Source organism: Heteronotia binoei, chromosome 21, assembly GCF_032191835.1.
Source record: "Heteronotia binoei isolate CCM8104 ecotype False Entrance Well chromosome 21, APGP_CSIRO_Hbin_v1, whole genome shotgun sequence".
Taxonomy (NCBI): domain Eukaryota; kingdom Metazoa; phylum Chordata; class Lepidosauria; order Squamata; family Gekkonidae; genus Heteronotia; species Heteronotia binoei.
In genome coordinates, this window is record NC_083243.1 from 152944514 (window position 1) to 152965304 (window position 20791).

At 41.4% G+C, this 20791-nt stretch overlaps 1 protein-coding gene across 4 annotated transcripts in view; it reads right to left on the minus strand.

Annotated features, from left to right (window-relative positions):
* Positions 1 to 20791, minus strand: part of PTPN5 (protein tyrosine phosphatase non-receptor type 5) — a 93878-nt gene that overhangs the window by 59069 nt on the left and 14018 nt on the right. For 3 of the 4 annotated variants that reach the window (XM_060262536.1, XM_060262537.1, XM_060262535.1), the window contains exon 2: positions 333 to 511. In XM_060262536.1, coding sequence (XP_060118519.1) covers positions 333 to 491 — 159 coding nt within the window. In that variant the 5' untranslated portion in view covers positions 492 to 511. Of the gene's footprint in view, positions 1 to 184; positions 246 to 332; positions 512 to 20791 lie in introns of those variants that run through there. The other variant, XM_060262538.1, reaches the window with a different exon arrangement.

Here is a 20791-nt window from a genome sequence, read left to right on the forward strand (position 1 = left end):
GCAAAGTCCCGCGGCTTTTGCAGCGCAAATGGAAACTGGGTTTTGGCAGTTTCCATTTGCGCCGCAAAAGCCGCGGGACTTTGCGGCTCTCCCGGGTGCTCCGCAGCAATTGGTGCGAAATCCGCGCAGATCCTGCGCGGTGAAGAGGGACGTCGCTGCCGATTAAGGTCAGTGCGAAAACGCCCTTAATTTCAGATATATCAGCATATATGACATGGGAAATCTAGCCCCTAAAGTATATTAATCTAAAAAAACACCTCAAAAGCATCACTGTCCTTTCTTTTTTTAAAGAAGATGAACTAGCTCCATCTGAGTTAAGTCTCAATCCTTACCAATATCTGTGAAAGGGCAAACAGGTAAATGACTCCTCCTGTAGTCAGTCCATTCCACCAAGCCACCCAGTTATGCCGAGTCTCCTCAGAGTCCTTCTGAGACTGTTTCGTCCTGTTTTGTGGTTCATGTAGTCCATCAGCTTCATCCAATGGTTCCATTACTGCTGACTTGGAAAGACCTTCAAATATGCAAATAAAAGGTGATCAACAGCAATGTACACATAACACTTGCTGAGGCTGCAGTAATTATATAGGTAAATGAACAGAAAAAGTAATTGTATACCTGACAGCACCCACATCAGTAAATGTGACATACAAATGTCACATTTTAGTACTGGATTCCTTTCTGCCTTCTACTGAAAAAATATGTGGGAGTGGATTCATTATTATCCCTTTTGAATGTATGAACAGAATCTGGGTTTTGTTATTCACTAATGAGCTGTTGTTCAGATTTTAAAAAGCAGAAAATTATTTCATTCCCAGTTCTGCTCTTGCATTGGTTGATCTCATTCTATGTTCTTCAGTTTTTTACTCTCAGTTTGGCTGTATTGTTTAGAATGAAATCACAGGCCTTGCTATTGAACCTTTACCAGCAATGGGGTAGATCCACAATTTTATGGGTACAAGATCTTTCCAACATTCTCCTACCTATCCTAGCTCACCTTCAGCTACTTCAGCATGCAATGTGAGTGGTGCCCTTCTGACCCCAGGAAACTTTTTAATATAGACTCATGACATTGCTGACAGAGGAGGCAGGACAACTGATTTTATTCCATTCTTCCTCTAAGAACATAAGAGAAGCCATGTTGGATCAGGCCAATATAGGGTTGCCAAGTCCAATTCAAGAAATATCTGGGGACTTTGGGGGTGGAGCCAGGAGACTTTGGGGGTGGAGCCAGGAGACATTGGGGCAGAGCCAGGAACAAGAGTGTGACAAGCATAATTGAACTCCAAGAGAGTTCTGGCCATCACATTTAAAGGGACAGCACACCTTTTTAAATGTCTTCCTTCCATAGGAAATAATGAAGGATAAGGGCACCTTCTTTTGGGGCTCATAGAATTGGACCCCCTGGTCCAATCGTTTTGAAATTTGGAGGATACTTTGGGGAGAGGCACTAGATACTATATTGAAAATTTGGTGCCTCTACCTCAAAAAACAGCTCCCCCAGAGCCCCCGAAACCTCCAGATCAATTCCCCATTATATCCTATGAGAAGACGTTTCCCTCTCCCCCCCCTCCCCCCCCCCCCTGTTTCTGGCAAATCTGATGCAGGGGACTCTGTACTCACGAGTTGCTGCCAGCTTCTCACAGCAACACAGGCACACCAGCTGGCCACTTTATGGCATGGAATAGGAAGCTGGCAGAACTCACTCACCTCCGGAGGTGCAAAGGCACATGGTCCTTTGGGGGCGTGGCTGGGCTCCCCTCCCTTCACCGGCCAGCTGACTGGGGGCGGGAAGCAGCCTGAGAAAACGGAAGAGCTCTGGGTGCTGCGATTGGGGCTGGGTGGGAAGGGCTGCCATTCTCCCCCTCCCTCCCCCCCCGCTTTCCCTTTTATGGCCAGCGGGGGGAGGAGGAGGCTCCAAATTGGGGGTCTCCAGGCCTAGCGGGGGATTTGGGAACCCTAGGCCAATAGCCCATCCAGTCCAACACTCTGTGTCACACAGTGGCCAAAAAAACCAAGTGCCATCAGGAAGTCCACCAGTGGGGCCAGGACACTAGAAGCCCTCCCAATGTACCCCCTCCCCAAGCACAAGAATACAGAGCATCACTGCCCCAGACAATTCCAACAATATTCTGTGGCTAACAGCCACTGATGGACCTCTGCTCCATATGTTTATCCAATCCCCTCTTGAAGCTGTCTATGCTTGTAGCCGCCACCACCTCCTGTGGTAGTGAATTCCAGGCGTTAATCACCCTTTGGGTGAAGAAGTACTTCCTTTTATCAGTTCTAACCCCACTGCTCAGCAATTTCATTGAATGTCCACAAGTTCTCATATTGTGAGAAAGGGAGAAAAGTACTTCTTTCTCTACCTTCTCTATCCCATGCATAATCTTGTGAACCTCTTATCATGTTATCCCTCAGTAGTCATTTCTCCAAGCTAAAGAGCCCCAAGCGTTTTAACCTTTCTTCTAAGGGAAAGTGTTCTAACCCTTTAATCATTCTAGTTGCCCTTCTCTGGACTTTCTCCAATGCTATAATATCTTTTTTGAGATGCGGTGACCAGAATTGTACACAGTATTCTGCGCCATCGATTTATACAGGGGCATTATGATACTGGCTGATTTGTTTTCAATTCCCTTCCTTATAATTCCCAGCATGGCCTTTTTAATTGCAGTGCACACTGTATTTTCAATGAGTCATCTACCATGACCCCAAGATCTCTCTCTGGGTCAGTCTCTGCCAATTCACACCTCATCAACTTGTATTTTTGGCCTCAATGTGCATTACTTTGGCCTTGGCCACATTGCAACCCTGTGTTCCACATGTCCATAAAGGTCTGATGGCTTCAGAAAAGTAGGTCTCATGGCTCCAGAAAAGTAAACTTTCCTTTAGCTGATGAATCATTGGATCCAACCCACACAGTATAGTGGCAAAATGAGATAAATTTCTGTGTGCTATTTCAATTTCACTTAGTATGAAATTGTCATGCAAAAGTTGCCTAGCCCAGTTGTGCTCATGTAGTTTTACACAAGAGTGAGCAGCATTCATAAATAAAAAGGTGTGGCCTTCATATTAATAGTAATAATAATTAGAGTGTTGGACTAGGATCTGGGAGTCCAAATCTCTATTCTGCCATGGAAGTTTGCTGAGTGACTTTGGGCCAGATACACATTCCCAGCCTATCCTACTTCAGAGGGTTGTGGTGAGGATAAAATGGAGAATAGGAGAACAATGTAAGCTGCTTTTGGTCCCCATTAGGGAGATAGGTGGGATATGAACCAAATAAATAATAATAAATAATAATAATTGCTTCCTAAATATAATGACTGAACAATTTATGGTACATGCATGTTACACATTCCAAGAAAATTCCCATTTTAAACCTATTAAGAGCCAAATCTGGTTGCCAGTCTCCAGGTCCAGGCGGGTGTTCCCTTGGTTTTGGGGGTTTCTGCCTGCAACCACCCCCACCCCCAAACAGTGTCATGTTGGATCAATCCTACACTGCTCTCTTACCCATGTGGTGACACATCACTCTGGGACAAAGGCTGGAAAGGCAGGCACCCAGCACACAGAGCATGAGGCATTTAGGAATCCTCACACCTCCTGTACTGATTGCAGCAACATTCTTATGGAAGGAAGGATCCTTGCTCTTTGTTGCTCCCTCTCTTAAACCCTCAGCCTGCCATTGTGAGCAGCTGACCAGTCTGATGGAGGGAAGGATTCTCGCCCTCAATCTTGCTCTGGATGTCTCCCCCTTTTGTGGCTTGCCACCCAGGCTCCATTCCTTTGTGCTTCCCCACTCCAGTCACCTTGCTCAACTTCACGTGTGGGCTGGTCAGGCAAGGCCAGTGATAGTCAATGTCACAGACACAATGACATTGATGTGTCAGGGACATTCCACTGGAACAACAAGGGGACCTGGCAAACCTAGCTAAATCATATGTGTACTTAATCAGAAATACATCCTCCTCTTCCCAGGTAGGTATGCAGTATTACAGATATATTGTTTCCAGGTAGGTATGCAGTTCTGTGCATAATATCTCTTGGAGATTAAGCCCCATAAATTCAGCAGAACTTACTTCTGAGTACAGGATCTGGCTGCAAGCTATGCAGTAAGGCCGCTCTCTAAACAAATCAACACACTCATAAATGTGCTAGATATCAGACCAAGCATACAGCTCATAACAATGGACAACAGATCTGGGCTTTAACTTAAGCTGCATCAGCATGTTATGAATATATGAAGGTACACAGAGCCCAACCACTAGTTCATCTTGTTCAGTGATGCCCACCCTAAAAAGCAGCAGCTCTGCAGGATTTGTGGTGGAAGATTTTTCGCAGCACCTCCACACTTCCTTTAAATGATGTCAGGATCTTTGACATACAAGGCATACACTAAGCTATGTTCCCTCTACTGTTTACTACTATAGTGAAAACAGACCTCCAGAACTAAAGTATGTTGAACTGTTGTATGGAAAATTGGACAGTAATTGTCAATGAAGGGGAGACCCCTGAATAATTAATGAATAACTCTATATAATAATAAATGAAAATATGGTTTTTGTGCCTTCAGAAGAGAATGCCTGCTGCAATATTTGAAGCAGCTGTAACTGTTAAAACCAGGCAGCCCAAATGGGTGTGAGTCACAAATGTGTATTGATAGCAGGAAACTCCTTGCTGAATAAGATAAGCAGACACACTGGAAAACTACCAGGGAGAAAGGGGAGGGGGGAGGTTGAATCTGATAACTGTGAGGGCCAGCATGCAGGCATGCTTTTTGCTTAAAACGGATGGTTTGAGAAGTGTGCGGGGTTCATTATTTTTAGGAGCCTTGCTGTTCAAATGAACCTTGCTATTGGTGCCAAATAGTAAAATACCTCATTTTCAATCAGTAAATGTGTGGCTCGTTATTTCCCTGCTACACAACATGGTGGCATTGGCCGAGGAATAGCAGGGAGGATTTATCCTACCCTTAAGCGGCCTGAATAGCCGTTTGCCTTCCACCCTCGTGGCGGGAACAGCAGACTAGGCGCCAGAGTCATATTTTTGACTGAGTCCAGCTCTCTCCGCTTCGGTGGGGAAAGGTATTCAGTCGGCCAGCCAAGATCCCGCGCCTGATTGAACCGAGGTGTGTAGGGAATTGGAAAATCTTCAGGATTGTGAGTATGAACTGTTGGGAATTTTGATTGCCTCTCCTTGGGAGAGAAGAAGGGTCTGATCACCCCTTGAACTCTGTCTAGTAGGCTCTGCCTTGGAGCTGAAGCACAGAAACTAGGATCTGGGAGGATTTCTGTGGTGTGTGTGAATGAGAGACGAAGCCTCTAAGTGAGAGGGATTTTCTGTGTAGTTCTCAGTAAGGAGATCTTACTGGGTTCACGAGAGAAAGGGAGTGTAAACCCTCAGGGCTCCCTGGCTGCCAGACCCCTTACTGGCAGCTCCTGTTTTCTGTTTGAGAGCCAGTTTGGTGTAGTGGTTAAGTGTGCAGACTCTTATCTGGGAGAACCGGGTTTGATTCCCCACTCCTCCACTTGCACCTGCTGGAATGGCCATGGGTCAGTCAAAGTTATCACAGAGCTTGTCCTTGAAAGGGTAGCTTCTGGGAGAGACCTCTCAGCCCCACCCACCTCACAGGGTGTTTATTGTGGGGGAGGGAGATAAAGGAGATTGTGAGCCGCTCTGAGACTCTTGAGTGGAGGGTGGAATATAAATCCAATGTCTTCTTCTTCTTCTGTTTTCCCTAGAAGTGTGTCTTGTCTAAATGTTTGGTGCCATGGGGAACTTAAAAGCCAGAATTCTGGGAAATGTCAGAGAATGGTAGTTCCACATGGGCAGGCAAGGCTCCTTTGCCCTAAACCTCCCTTTCAAGAGAGAAAGAAAAATCTAACTTTTGGATTTGAATGTCTTTTAGAATGGAGAGACCTGGCTTTGCAAGGTAACAAAGACCTCTCTCCCCTTAATAAAATAAAGAACATAAGAGCAATGATTTGGACTAAAATTAGATGAGGCCAGTTCTCAGGGGAAGGCCTGGAGATATCCTGGAATCACAGCACAAAGTTCCAAGCTGCAGACTTGGTTTCTCTGCAGGGTAATGGAAGTTTGGTGTGAGAGCTCAGAGCCTGGTTCCCTCGGAATCTCATTTTTCTTTAGACTTCCATTTTAGATCTCAAGCAATCTGTCCTGTCTGGATATGGCAACCCCATTCAGGAAATAAAACTAACTGTAGAGAATGTGGCCTTGCCCAAAAGATCAGGTCTCTGTTAGTGTGACAAAGTCTGCCATCTGTCTGGCCAAGGTGGGTCAGCAGACTTGCAAACTGATAGCCTAACACAGGTCCAAAGTCTGGTATTTCCCCCAGAAACACCAGGAAGGTAGGTTGCCACCAGACTGGATAAATCCTTTAGCACAGAAGCCCTAGTCAAGCCTCTGCCAATTACGAAAACTCTAGAGAACACCAAGCCACACCACTGCAGCAAGGGGTTCCCCAAGTCAGTTTTCACAAATTGATAGTAGGTATTTCCAAAGGCTAGTGGGTAAGTTTGGCTCAGATTGTGGTGGCCCTGAAAGCATTGGTTTTAGTGAGTGTTCAATGTAACTAGCTAACTGGGTATAAATTCAGAGAGCTAGATATTATCATACAGAGTTCAAATGTCCAGATGGAATCCAAGGGTTTCCCCAAATGGAATTAAGTCAGGAGGCTGTTCAGAATAATAGGCTCTAGTCTAGGTTAGGCTAGGCAAAGAAATGTACTTATCATGTTATTTTATGCCTCCCAGACCCTCGTGGTGTATCCAGTTAGGGCTATTCAGCTATCTCAGCACTAAAAATTCAGTCGGTGCATGGCTGCTGCATTACAGTTAGCCCAAAAGAACTTAGATTCAGCTCTTTTAAAATGCAGCCAGGATGTAAATTAAATAAATACAATTTATTGTCATGACTGAGAAAGAGATTAAAGAGTTGCACCTTTATTTTCACCTTTAAAATGCCAGAACTAAATATCTCTGAGAAAGAGAGATTAAACTAGTTTTGTTAAATATTTACTGCTTCAGTTCTATAAATTTCAGGCTCAGGGGAAGGCCTCTGAGCATGTACAGAGAGTGCCTAAATCAGCCCCAAATTGGAGCCTGGCTTAGGGAAGTTAAAGATTGCAAATTTGCAGTCCTCCTGCCCTTCCCCCATAAGAACACTGTGGCACAGAGTGTTAGAGCTGCAGTATTGCAGTCCTAAGCTCTGCTTGCGACCTGAGTTCGATCACCAGTGGAAGCAGGGTTTTCAGGTAGACGGCTCCAGGTTGACTCAGTCTTCCATCCTTCCAAGGTCGGTAAAATGAGTACCCAGCTTGCTGGGGGGAAAGTGTAGATGATTGGGGAAGGTAATGGCAAATCACCCCGTAGAAAAAAGGTCTGGGTGAAAACGTTGTGAAAGCAACGTTACCTCAGAGTCGGAAACGACTGATGCTTGCATAGGGGACTTTTACCTTCCTATCCTCCCCCCATTGGGAAGGAATGTTAATCCTCTTCTCTTTTCTCAATCTGAAATCTTCAACAGAACCAGAAAAGGGTAAAAGGAATAATAATTTTTAGAATGCAGTGCCCTGAGATATTAAGAAGGAAAGAAAATTTTCACCTCAGGTCTCTCCTCTTGAAGGCAACCAGGTATCTTTACAGAAAGAGACCTGTCTTTTTATAAATCAGATCCATAACCAGAAAAGGTATATAGCCAAATTTAGTTTTAATTGTAGAAATAAGAAGTGTAAAATCTGAACCCCCACCAGGCAGATATCTCATCACCTTCCCCATCTTGTGTTTATAGATATGCCCCAGGGTATCTAAGGCAGGAGACACAATTGAGATATTTTTCTGAATATTCTCCTGGTTTTGGGTCTAAGATATAAACTCAGACTTTAAACTCTGCAAGAATGCCTCCACAAACAAAATGAGTAATTTTAGATGCCTGGAAGGAAGATGTGTATATGTTAAAACAAGAAAAGTCAGTCTGAAAGCTCCTTGGCTTGCTCAAAACACTACTATGTTTTGCAAGGGTGCCATTCTACAGGTGGAACCTGGAGATCACTCCCAAAAATATAATGTAATGCCCAGAACATTAAGGCTAGTGCTTCTGGGAGAGAAAGTGTCCACGAAAATGGACTGCATGCCTTGTAATCTTCAAATTTAATTCAAATATTCAGAAATCTCCAGCCTGGAGCTGGCATTCCAAAGTTTTACTTACAGCTAATCTTTCTCTGCCAGAGAAAGGACCCTGCCTGTAAACTGCCTTGAGGCTAAGAGTTCTAGATTAGAAGCTATTCCTCTGATAATTTATTTCTTTTTGCTTTAGCCTTTTGAGTCTGAGAATATTTTTCTAGTAGCCGTTATTAGTTTCCCTTGTACTTAGATTGTGTAGCTTTAATTTTAAGGGGAATATTTATAAGATAGTTAGCTTGTGAACTCCTTTGCTTTAAAGAAATGCTGCACCTAACAGATCTCTTGTTAAGTTTTTTGATCTGGGTCAATGGGTTGGAAGTTTATGTTTGCAAATCTTGGGTTTATATGGAGCAGCTTATTCTGCTAAAGCAATACAGTATCCAACCTTTTTGAAATTTTATTCTCTTGTGATTTTTTGTTAAGTACATCTCATGCCAGAAGCATGTGGTCTTCAGGTGTTGCATCTGGCAGTTTTTCTGTCTTACTTTGGGCTGCTTCCCAACTTTTCATTAATTTGAATATGGGGGTTCCTCTGGTTGTTGGTACTGAGTTTTTGTTTAGAGCAGTGTTTTAAAGTTCTGCCTCACAAATTTTGGTTTCTACAAGACCCCTTTTCATTTGAAGTTATAACGTGTTATAGAGGAACATCTATACCCTTCCTTGGGTGGAACTGCCCTCTCACTGTGCATCTTCTTTCTTAAGTCTTGAGAGACTAATACTTTGTTTTACCAGTGATGCAGTTATTCTTACTGTCATGTTTCCCATGGAAATACCTTTTGTAGACTTATTGGTAATTTAGTAGGGAGGATTCCTGAAAACTCTAGGTCTTCATTGGAAATCTGGACTTTAATAATGTTCTGCATTCCTTAAAAATATACATCTTCATTTGTTCTTTTGATGTTATTTATAATTATGATCCATCTATGAACTGTGCATGTCAATCTTCCTGTTCAGCTATATGGTGAACATCTTACTTGTGGAAAGAAGCATCTATATGCTTATCTATCATATTTTATGCCTCCATCTATAGTATTGTGTTAGAGCATGACTTTTTCTGAGTGTTTTGTTCAGAAAATTCTTTCTATTTTTCATGTTCTTACCATGGTAGGGCTCCAATTCTGTTTGATTTTGTGTTTCGATCCAGTCTCCAGTCCTGGCCAGGCTTGCTACTGGATAACACATTTCCATTTATTTGTTTTAAGTTCCTGCCTCTCTGTTATTTCAACCTTCTTTGTCAAGGTGTATTAACCAGAATTTGCCTTCCAGGATTGTTTTGTTATATATATGAAGAAAATCGAGATCTGCAATTCAAGTTTAATGCATGCTCATTATTATATAGTAATTTTAAGAATTACTGGTATATCTGCTAAGAATTGTTTGTTTAAGGATTAACTATTATTTGCTTTTAGGATTTTTGTTGTTAAAGTTTGATGAAATCCACTCTCACACCTATGTGAGACCCACAGAACAAATTTTGGATGACCTGATACGGAGGAAGATGGGGTTCAGTGGACTTGAACACCCCACTGATGTCCAATGGTTTAAATTCTCTAATCCAGTTCTCTAATCATTTTTGGGTCTGATCCCTCACATACATGTATGTTAAAAGCTGGCATTGTTCTGTTGAGGCCTCAGTTTTGTTTTGTGTTTGTTTTTGAAGTTTTTCTTCCCTTTTCGTGACCATTTTCATAATCCAGGGGTAACTTCAACTCTGGTAATCTCTTTTTGGAGCTCCAAATTTTGTGCACAATTTCATGTTTTCTTTTTAAGATTCATATCTGTTGCAACAAAATAAAAAGCCTCTCATGAACCATTAGGTGCTCATTTTCTATATGGATATGCACTAGCCTGAATCATGAGAAGTGATGCATGGGTTGTATTGTGGATTTGTGTTCTGCATAATGTATGTTGTATGGAATCTGTCCTTTAACAGTGGAAGGGTAGAGACCTTGTCAAACTGAAACTCCACATTGGAAAGCTGGGCTGCATAGCCAAGGCATGCCTCTGAGTGACCTTCTTCCCCACACACATCTTCTCTAGATGGACAATACTGGGATGTGCCAGTGTGAATGGATAATCCCAACACTATCTCTCTCCTCCTGTGACCCATCTATACCCCATCTCTGTCAATATACTATTTCATTACCCCATTGTAGTGTCATTTCAGTCTTTCTTGGGAATGTTGAAAACCAAATTGTCACCTAGTTGCCCTTCTTCAGTGGGCATACAAAATTGATTTGCTTAATGATGATGGTCAGTCTCCTTCAGATTTTAAAATAATAAAAAAAGCTTTCAGAAGACTGAAAGGGGGGAATGAAGGGGAGACCCCTGAATAAATAATGAATAACTCTATATAATAATAAATGAAAATATGGTTTTTGTGCCTTCAGAAGAGAATGTCTGATGCAATATTTGAAGCAGCTGTAACTGTTAAAACCAGGCAGCCCAAATGGGTGTGAGTCACAAATGTGTACTGATAGCAGGAAACTCTTTGCTGAATAAGATAAGCAGACACACTGGAAAACTACCAGGGAGAAAGGGGAGGGAGGAAGTTGAATCTGATAACTGTGAGGGCCAGCATGCAGGCATGCTTTTTGCTTAAAACGGATGGTTTGAGAAGTGTGCGGGGTTCATTATTTTTGGGAGCCTTGCTGCTCAAATGAACCTTGCTATTGGTGCCAAATAGTAAAATACCTCATTTTCAATCAGTAAGTGTGCGCCTCGTTATTTCCCTGCTACATCTACATAATAATTTATTATATAAATGGTTTTTTAATTAAACATATTAATTTTTGGCACAAACACAACTTTCCTCCTCATTTGCTTCTGAATAAATTCATAAATTAACTTGCACAAGAACTCTCTTCTGTGACAGTGAACAACTTCTTTCTTATGCCCTCTCCCCTATCCAGTCCCACCCACAATGGCCTACTGCAATCTCTGGGCAAATGGAACAGGAGCTGAATGCCAAAATGTTTGAGGAGACTGCTTGACTTCACAGTCATTGCTGAGTCATCAATCCTTGCCACATTAATTTTCACATTGTGCCCACTCAGTCCACCTGTCATTTCATATGGAAAGAGAGATGGAAACACTGAAGTTATGTTCTCCTCCCATTCTATTTTTCTATGGTGGGCAGTTTTTACCAATGGGTTGTTACTCTACCTTTGAGACTATGCAGTTGAACTTAGATGGAAGAACCAGGACCTAAGAGTTTAACTACATTTTCCACATATATGTATGAAACCAGAGCCCATTGATAAAGTGTTGGCTTCAAATTGCCCCTTTCTGGAGGAGGCTGAGTACTTGTTATGCTTTTGCTTCTGGAAATGAGGCAAAATCTACTAGCAATTCCTTTAGCACTGGGAGCCTTTTGGGTAGAAGAACTCTTTTTTCTCCCATAGGACATTTTTTACCACACAAAACTGATGGAAGGGCTGCTGAGAAGTCCAGGAGAATTAGTCATATACCATGCCTCTTTCCCAGAGGACGCTGTCAATTATTTATTTATTTATTTGTTTGTTTATTTATTTATTTATTTATTTATTTATTTATTTATTTTTATTTAGGATTTATATCCCGCCCTTCCCACAAGTGGCTCAGGGCGGCTTACAACAAAGAGTCAAACATAAAAGTAGACTGACATTTAAATATATAAGCATTTAAAATATTTAAAACATTTAAAACCTTAGAAACATTAAATATCACAGCAAAATATATAACAGGAGTCTGGCAAGCTACGTTTCGTTTCTCATCAGTTAGGTGTGGGCTAGCCGGAAGAGAGTTGTCTTACAGGCCTCGCGGAACTGAACAAGGTCCCGCAGGGCCCTCACCTCCTCCGGCAGCTGATTCCACCATGTAGGGGCCATAACAGAGAAGGCCCTATCCCTGGTGGTGGATTTTAGGCGGGCTTCTTTTGGCCCGGGGATAACGAGAAGGTTTTGGGTTCCCGATCTCAGTACTCTCTGGGGAACATGTGGGGAGAGACAATGCATTTTCCATACCTAAACCATACATGAGTCCAAACTGAAATAGATCCAGAACAACCAGCCTTATACCAAATTAACTGGACTGCCACTTCCCACTCAAGCATTTTGCTCCCAAAGGAGATATTACCTATAATCTATTTAGAGTTGCTTAAGTCCTCTGGATCCAAACAGGGCTTCCTTAGGAAAACCATATCACTACCTCCTTCAAAGCTGTAGGAATTTTCCCACCCTTCAAAGAAGTACTGACAGCATGGAGAACTCAGATAACAGCTGTCTGAGTGGTTCACCCTAAGCATAGCTCATCAATGAGAAAATGAACAAAGTAAAAATGAGGATAACCAAAGTACCACAACTGAAACCACTGAGAAATTTTGTTCATAGTATCATATTTTTGAAGGTAGATGGCTATCCTTTCTTATCTGCTTCAGCACAGAACCTCTGCATATTCAGTAATACAAGTCATGCCCTCCCAACCAATTTATCTACTCTTTATTTTGAATGCAGGCAAATACTGAGGGAAAACATGACATTTCATGCTTCCACTATAATTTTATAGTCTTCTGGGAAACAGAATGGACCTTAAAGAACAAAATGTGCTCTTATGCAAAGAGTTAGACTGGGTCATACACATCACATTTATTTTCATTTTCATTTTGTTATTGTTCAAATAAAACATACACATGGATTACATATTTAAATCTCACCAGTTCACAATGCATGGGCTCAAATATCTTCTTATGATTATGAATTCAACTTTTAAATGCTTGCAGAGGTACTACTGCTTTATTTGGAATTGCACGTTATTCATAATTCAAATTCACTATTTATCAGCTTATAAGTAGCATTGTGCAACCTGTTCATAGTGTAATTTATGGTTGATTGCTTGTGTTTATCACCTAAAAGCAAAAGAACTAAATAAACCCATTATTTTCAACACAGTTCTCAAGGGAAATTTTAATTCAAAGAATTGCCTATACAAAATGGCCCATTAATTCCAATCCAAGTTGACATTATTTAGAGGATACCAGATTCCCAGTTTTAAGAGGCTATAAACATTAATCTTAAACTGTTTTAAAGAGCTAGATTCTCCAGAGTTGTGTGATGGTGTCAGGCTGCATCCTGTATAATGTGAGGACATACCACAAATTTCCCTACACAAGCAGAGGAAACCCTGGAGTATTCCCAAGACTGATAGGTACTTTTTGCTGCTTCAAACAGCACCATTATATAATTCAAAAATCAAGGCCCAGCATCTTCTGCAACAGTACAAGAGACTCTTTCTTTGGAGGCAGGAAATTCAAACAATATGTGCTACATTCATTTGGCAGAGGTTGTATGTGAAATGAAAAATGCCATTCTCAATTTAGTGGAACTGTTAAACTTGAAACTGTCAACTCAAAAGGCCTTGGGAGCAGTTTTAAAAGAGTTTGCAGTGTTTGCAGTGTGTTCATGAATCCAAAACATAGCAATGAAACAGAGAACTCGTTCCATAAATGGCTTGCATATTTTCTAGGTAAGCCACAGAGAGCTGAACTGTAACAAACAAAAGGAGCTGTCAGGCCAAAGATCTACATTAGCTTTCTGTAAGATATGCCTCTGCTACAGTGAAAGGATACCATTTCATCATTCCCTTAAACAATTTATTTTCATTTGTTTATTAACTTCATTTATACCTTGTCTTTCTTCACAATAGGGACCTAGAGCAGATTACTTCGTTCTCCTCTCCTCCACCTTATATCTTCATAACAACTCTATGAGATAGATTAGGCTGAGAGTATGTGACTGGGCCAAGTTCACCCAGCAAGAGGAGACCTGAACTAGTCTCCCAGATCCTAGTACATCACTCTAACCACAACACCATACCGGTCCCAAATAATCCACAATAATCCACGAGAGCCAATTTGGTGCAGACTCTTATCTGGGAGAACCAGGTTTGATTCCTCACTCCTCCACTTGCAGCTGCTGGAATGGCCTTGGGTCAGCCATAGCTCTCACAAAGCTGTCCTTGAAGGGGTGGCAGCTTCTGTGAGAGCTCTCTCAGCCCCACCTACCTCACAGGGTGTGTGTTGTGGGGGAGGAAGGAGTGGATTGGCAGGTGCAAGGGAGAAAAGCGAACCCACATGGCGGCAGTGGTAAGGCGAGGGCAACCTATTGGAACACCACCTGCCTGTTCTGGCCTCAGCCCCTCACCCATCAGGGGCATTGGTGGGTGCTGGGAGTTGCTGGCAGGTGCTTGGTCTGCCTTCTGTCCCACTAGGGGAATGGCTGGCTGCTCTCACGGCCCAGGGTGGTGGAGGGAGGGAGAGGGGCAACGAGGAGGCCTCCCTGCTCAGCCCTGCCGCAGCCTCTTCCACCTCGTCCTCATGGGGTTCTCCAGTGCCAGGGCCCACTTTGGCTGGGGGTGGAGCCAGTTCCCCTGCTCCATGTTTTTCCTCCTACAGGGCACCCAGCGCTCCTATGGTCAAATGCTGCCCTAGGCGGTGGCCTACTCTGCCAACTCCTTAGCACCAGCACTGGTTACTGTTAGAACTGCACATGGAAAAACAGAATGTTTTCCAGTTGCCAAAGTGTTTGACAAGAAGGCTTTGAATTCAGCAGGAGCTCAAAGGAGCACAGCTCCTGAACCTTTCTGAGGGTTCCCCCTGCTCCTCCCCACCACCTTGTCCATTGAATAGTAGTTACAGCTGCATAACAATCCCTGGATTAGGAGAATGGGCAGCCAGCCAGCCACCAGGAGCCTTGCCACACCCCCAGCAGCCCTCATTAACACTTGGAGAAGCCTGTGCCACCCTTTCTCTGTTTCTTATGTGATTTTGGGTGGTGGGTTGCTTACTGGCCTTTTAACTTGGGAGGGGGTGTGTGGCCAAGGAGAGCCCCAGGTGAGTAAGGCCTGCTTGGGCTAGATGGATCATGATTTCTTTCAAATATAATTTTATTTTTAAATTTTAAAGGGCTACAGAATAGGGGGGGGGGGGAGAAAAAAATGGTATAAGAATAACATACAGAGAGCAACTTTACAGATATTAAGGACAATCCTTGATTTAAAAATATAAAGAAAAATGTATGTGTTGGTAGCTTAGGAAACCACAATAACAACCTACTCAAAATATTCTACCATTTTCTCATAATATACTATAATTTTGTCCTATCTTATCAATTATATAATAAAATAAAAGATAACTTCTCATTAACTTTTATATAATTTAACATAACAATTAGTTGTAATAAAAACTATATAAAATATTTCTTAATATTTCATATAAAGTTGTCATTTATAAAATAAATGGAAGAAAAGGAGATTTGATTTATACCCTACCCTTCTCTTGGAGTCTCAGAGTAGCTTACAATCCCCTTACCCTCCGCACAACAGACACCCTGCGAGGTAGGTGTGGCTGAGAGTGTTTTCCAAGAACTGCTCTTACCTGGTTCTCCCAGGTAAGATTCCACACACTTAACCACTATATCAGACTGGCTCTCATAACTACAAAGATTAACCAAAGTGAGCATAAAAAACTCTCCAAATGTTCTCAAATTCATATTTTGGTCTTCAATCTATGTAATTTGTCAGTTTTACCAGAACTGCATATCCTTGCATTTTGTCTATCCAATTCTCAAAAGTTGAACAACCCTCAATTTTTCACTTTGCAGCAAATACTACTCTGGCTGCAATTAATGTGTATCTAAGCAATTCATCCATTGTTCTATCTGCATTCACTAATAGAATTCATAATAACATAGTCTCTGGTAACATAGCAAATTTTATATTCAATTTTTAAAAAAAACTTCAGTGTGTATTTCTTTCCAATATTTGCTAGTTTTTTTACAAGTTTTTTTACATACGGTAAAAGGTACCATCTATCTCTACATTTCCAACAAAATCCTTTATAGTTTTAATCCACCTTTTTGATGTTTTTTGGGATACTATACCAGCGATAAAAGGTTTTGTACCAATTTTCTTAAAGTGCTTGACTTGCTGTGAATTCTATGCCAGGGGTGGCCAATGGTAGCTCTCCAGATGTTTTTTGCCTACAACTCCCATCAGCCCCAGCCAGCATGGCTGATGGGAGTTGTAGGCAAAAAACATCTGGAGAGCTACCGTTGGTCACCCCTGTTCTACGCCTTTCTTCCATTTCAGCAATGGGATCCCCTTCCTGAAATTCTGCAAACATTCACCATGCATGTCTTAACTTGTTCTGTTGCTGTGTTGCATTGTAATAAAAGTTTGTAAATATGTCCTAAAATATTATATTTTTAATGTTATCTTTTCAAATTCAGTCAAATTTCTTAGTCTACTCCTCCTACATGCATAACTTATTTAAGTCTTGATGAAAGTTGAAGATATGTTATTGCATATTTTCCTTCTTCAGTAATAGTTTGCCAGGATTTAATTTTCCCTTGCTTATTGGTTATATCTTGATATGTTATAAAACCATTATTTTTCCTCTCAGCTTTGTCATAATAAGCATCTATTGGTGATATTATAAGTTATATTGGGGGACTTATTTTTATATTACGTTACTACCAGTTTTTCAATAAACTGTCTCTGATAACATGACCATTACACCTATTAGGTTTTTTAAGTGTGTGAATCCCACATGGTTTCATTTTGTCCTTTAAAGCACCTAAAGCAGGAGCATTGAACTCATTTGTTATGAGGGCTGAATTTGACACAAATGAGACCTTGTTGGGCCGAGCCATGTCAGGTTGGGCCAGGCCACGTGTGTACCTGTTTATGACTAGGTAGCAGAGATATAAACTTTATAAAAAACACAGACAAACACAAAGTCTTAAATAAAAAAGCTTAAAACATCCTTAAAACCTTAGCACTCGGCCTTAAAGGTGATTTCTCTGTATTTCTCCCATGGGATTCAGGGAACTGGCCAAAGGAAGCTCTGGCTCTTTCTTTCCTACCCCAGGGGATCAGGAAGGGGAGGAGCCTCAGCCAATAGAAGGAAGAGAGGTTTGGCTCAGTAGCTCTGCTGTGTGATTGAGAGAGCCTGGCAAAGCAAGCTATCCCTCCCCCACTTCCTCCCCAAGAGAGGAGCCTCAGTCAATGGAAAAAACAGAGGTTTTGCTCTGTAGTTCCTATGCAATTGAGCAAGCTTGGCAAAGCAAGCTGTTATGCAGAAGGAAGCAAGAGAGAGGGAGAAGGAAGCAGATGACACCCAGTTGCTCGGGGGCCTGATAGGAGCCCTCCAGTGGCCTGATTCAGCCCTTGGGGTACATGTTTGACACCCCTGACCTAGAGAGGTCATCTGGAAATTTGGAGCAATATGTCATCTAGGAATGACATTTTGAGTGGTTCATGGTTTGCAAAGTGAAGTTCAAGGCAGGTGAATTGGTCCAAACTTTCAAGCAGTTAATGGGGGGTTGTGTGGGCTCATGAATGGATACATTTGCAGATAAACTGTCACCACTCAAACAAAATGTTTACCAAACTTTATAGCAACATGGGGAGCAGAATTTTCCAGCCTTGGAAACATTCTTATCGGTTTCAAACCAGTCTTGTCAGTTTCAAGATGGTTTTTTCCCCTTGTCTGTTTTCCTTTCCCATTTTCTTACACAGAGCTTGACCCATGCTGGGATTTGCTGTGACTCTGTGCTTTGAGATAAGTCCTTTTAAGATTGCAATGCCAGTGGCACTCGGTTCTCCAGGGCATCCAGTTTCTACTGCAGAGATTCTCTAGCTTGACCTTAGTCCTGTGGCACTGGTTCTCCTGGGCTTGCAAAAATGCCCCCCATTTCAGATTCTACTGCACAGATTCTCTCTCAGGGACTTTGATTCTGTTCTGCTAGGCTTCTCTTATCCTGGCTCTTTTTGCTGCCCCCCCTCCATTGGAAACAATGGCAGATGGGGTACCTTCTTTGGTGGCTGTTGCTCAACTGGCCAGCAAGCCAACTTTATTTTAACTTTTTAGGGGGGGTACAGAATAAAGTGTTGGGGAAAAAATAAAAGGTAAAATTACAATAACACAATACAGAGTGCATTTTTGTTGATAGTGTTGATAATCCTTGATTAAGATATGCATATAGAGAGGAAAAATACACAACATGATAGCTTAAGAATTGACTATAACAACCTACTCAGCTTATTCTAACATTTTCTCACAAATAACCTCACAAAAATGTTGTATATAATTTTAACATAACAATTTGTTGTAATAAACATCATACAGAAGATAATATCCTTAATTTTTCATATTGATACTGTCATATAAAATGTTCAAAGATTGGCTTTAGTAATCATAGAAAACTCACTAGTTATTTTCAAATCCTTTTTTCAATTTTTGATTAATGTATTTTGTCAGTTATGCCATAACTGCATATTCTTGCATTTTGTCTATCCAAACTGACAAGCCAAACTTTGATTGGCCAGCATACCCGCACCGGGCCTTGATTTGTTTCCTCCACCCTCATGATCATTCTGAGGAGCGGCAGCAGGCAAACACTGGTGCCACTTGGCTGGCACCAATTATTTCCTTATGATGAGATATATAATAGACTTTGCAAAATATATAATATATTTTGATATATTAAAAGCTATAGCGAGTATGTAGAAATGGCAAAATATGTAATATTGAATATGTAGTAATGATTAAACTAATAATGTAGTTGCAAAATAGATCAGTTATTAAATTTGAAATATAAAAGCACCTCAACAAGAAAAAAATGATACATTTAAATTGGTCGATAATTATTTAGATCTGCTGGTCCAAGGTAGATTTCCTTAGCAGTGGACAAACTACAGCCCATTTCAACACTGGGACAACTTTCCCCCTCTCTCAAGCAAACATTAACAACCTTTCTGGCTATCAGCCAGTCCCCCTGGCATCTTTAAGCAGCCAGAAAGGGCAAAGGTCATACATTCATGTGGTTGGTCTCAAACAACCAAGGTTCCTTCTACGCCCTCAGACTGAATAAACTGAAAACTATCTCAAACAACTGAATAAGTGGCACCCAGGTACCACCTGACCCTGGTCACTGCTAATACATACTCCAAGCTGGTATTGATGTAAGAGAAAATGGTCACAGCAGACCATCAACTCCTCCTGCAAACCAGATACCAATAGGCCTCTGACAATCTAGAATAGTTCCACTGTGCAGACTCAATTATGGTGGGAAAGTAATGTTGCTTTGCTGCCATCATCACCACGGAGTGAGATATATAATATGAACTGAAACCTGTATCCTGTTGGTTTTCTCCTGACTCTTACTTTAGTGTCACTCTACCCTTGTTTTTTCATCACCCGCAGCACCTCAGTAAATTAAGGGGCTGCTTGGGCTCTAATGCCTGAGAGGGGCCTGAGAGAAAGAGTGTCAACCAATATATACCAATTCCCATTTATCTCTGTAAAGTTCTTGCACAATTTTCCATAGTAGCTATTTGTTTTGCTTGGAAGGGGAGGGGAGGAACTTATGGACTATATGGAAAAAGGCAGGTGCACAGCTTATTCCAACACAACTGCCTACTGATTCTTAAACAATTTAATTTTCTCCTATAGAGCTCTCTAGTTCATGCCGGTGGGATACTTTATTGTTCCAAACAGGATAATGGCATTCAGAAGAAAAGGAAAAAACCTGAACGAATGTAGGAAGAACAGCGGAGTAAAGCTTGAGGGCCATGCTGTGTTTACATTGTTCAAGGAAACACCTAAAAGAAAAATTATTTTGGATAACTTATTTAACTTAGTTAATTATTTCTCCTCTGTAGCGCCACACCTCTTTTCCATACTTGGAAAAAAAATGTGATTCTATTTTTAAATGCAAATAGCTTTTGTGTTTGAAAAAGCAGCTTATGTTTTTTAAAAGCACAAACCTAGAGCAGAACTCCTAAACCCACAACAAGTATTGAGTTATGCTGTAATACACCTACAGACTGCACCTTTCCAACTTGGATAGATCATTGCCATAACTCTGCTAAACAAATTAACATACATAAACAGTCTTGTGTATTGCTTGCTGGAAACCACATCCTAGTGAAGATGCAGTCCATCCACAGTCTTGTTTTGAATGCAGTCTACATTCCAAAGTTCATTTACAACTTTCCACAAGAAATTTCAATTTGTTTGGGGCTTTTATTTCTTCAAAACTGTCAAAATATGGAGGTGTGTGTCAGCTGGGGGATGGATTCCACTGTGAAATTTTAAGTATGTACACATTTATATTACTGATTTCATTTGTCAAGAAATTAATCTTGTGTATACAATGTGTAAATATTTGTGTCAATCAGCCTCATGTCCTAAGTACCTTAAGGATTTGTATCTCTGAAGTGTGCCGTGGCAGAAGCAACTTATCTAGTTAAATGTAAGGATAATTAGTCTCACCTGTACTACCAGTAGCTTGACAGTAGATCATCTAAATCTAAGCTTTGACAGCTAGTAATCTGGAAGTCAATGATCTGACAGCCTTAATTAGATCTTGTACTGGATTGGCTGCCTAATTAAATCTGCTAATGGCAACAGCCAGGATATAACCAGGTCAGAGATTACACAAAGGAGAGCTTCTTCATCATCTTGATGAGGTGGTGAAGCTGCAATTGACTATATGGGAGAGTGCCTGACCAAGGAATGTTCAAACACGCAGGGACTCAGGGTGAGCAAG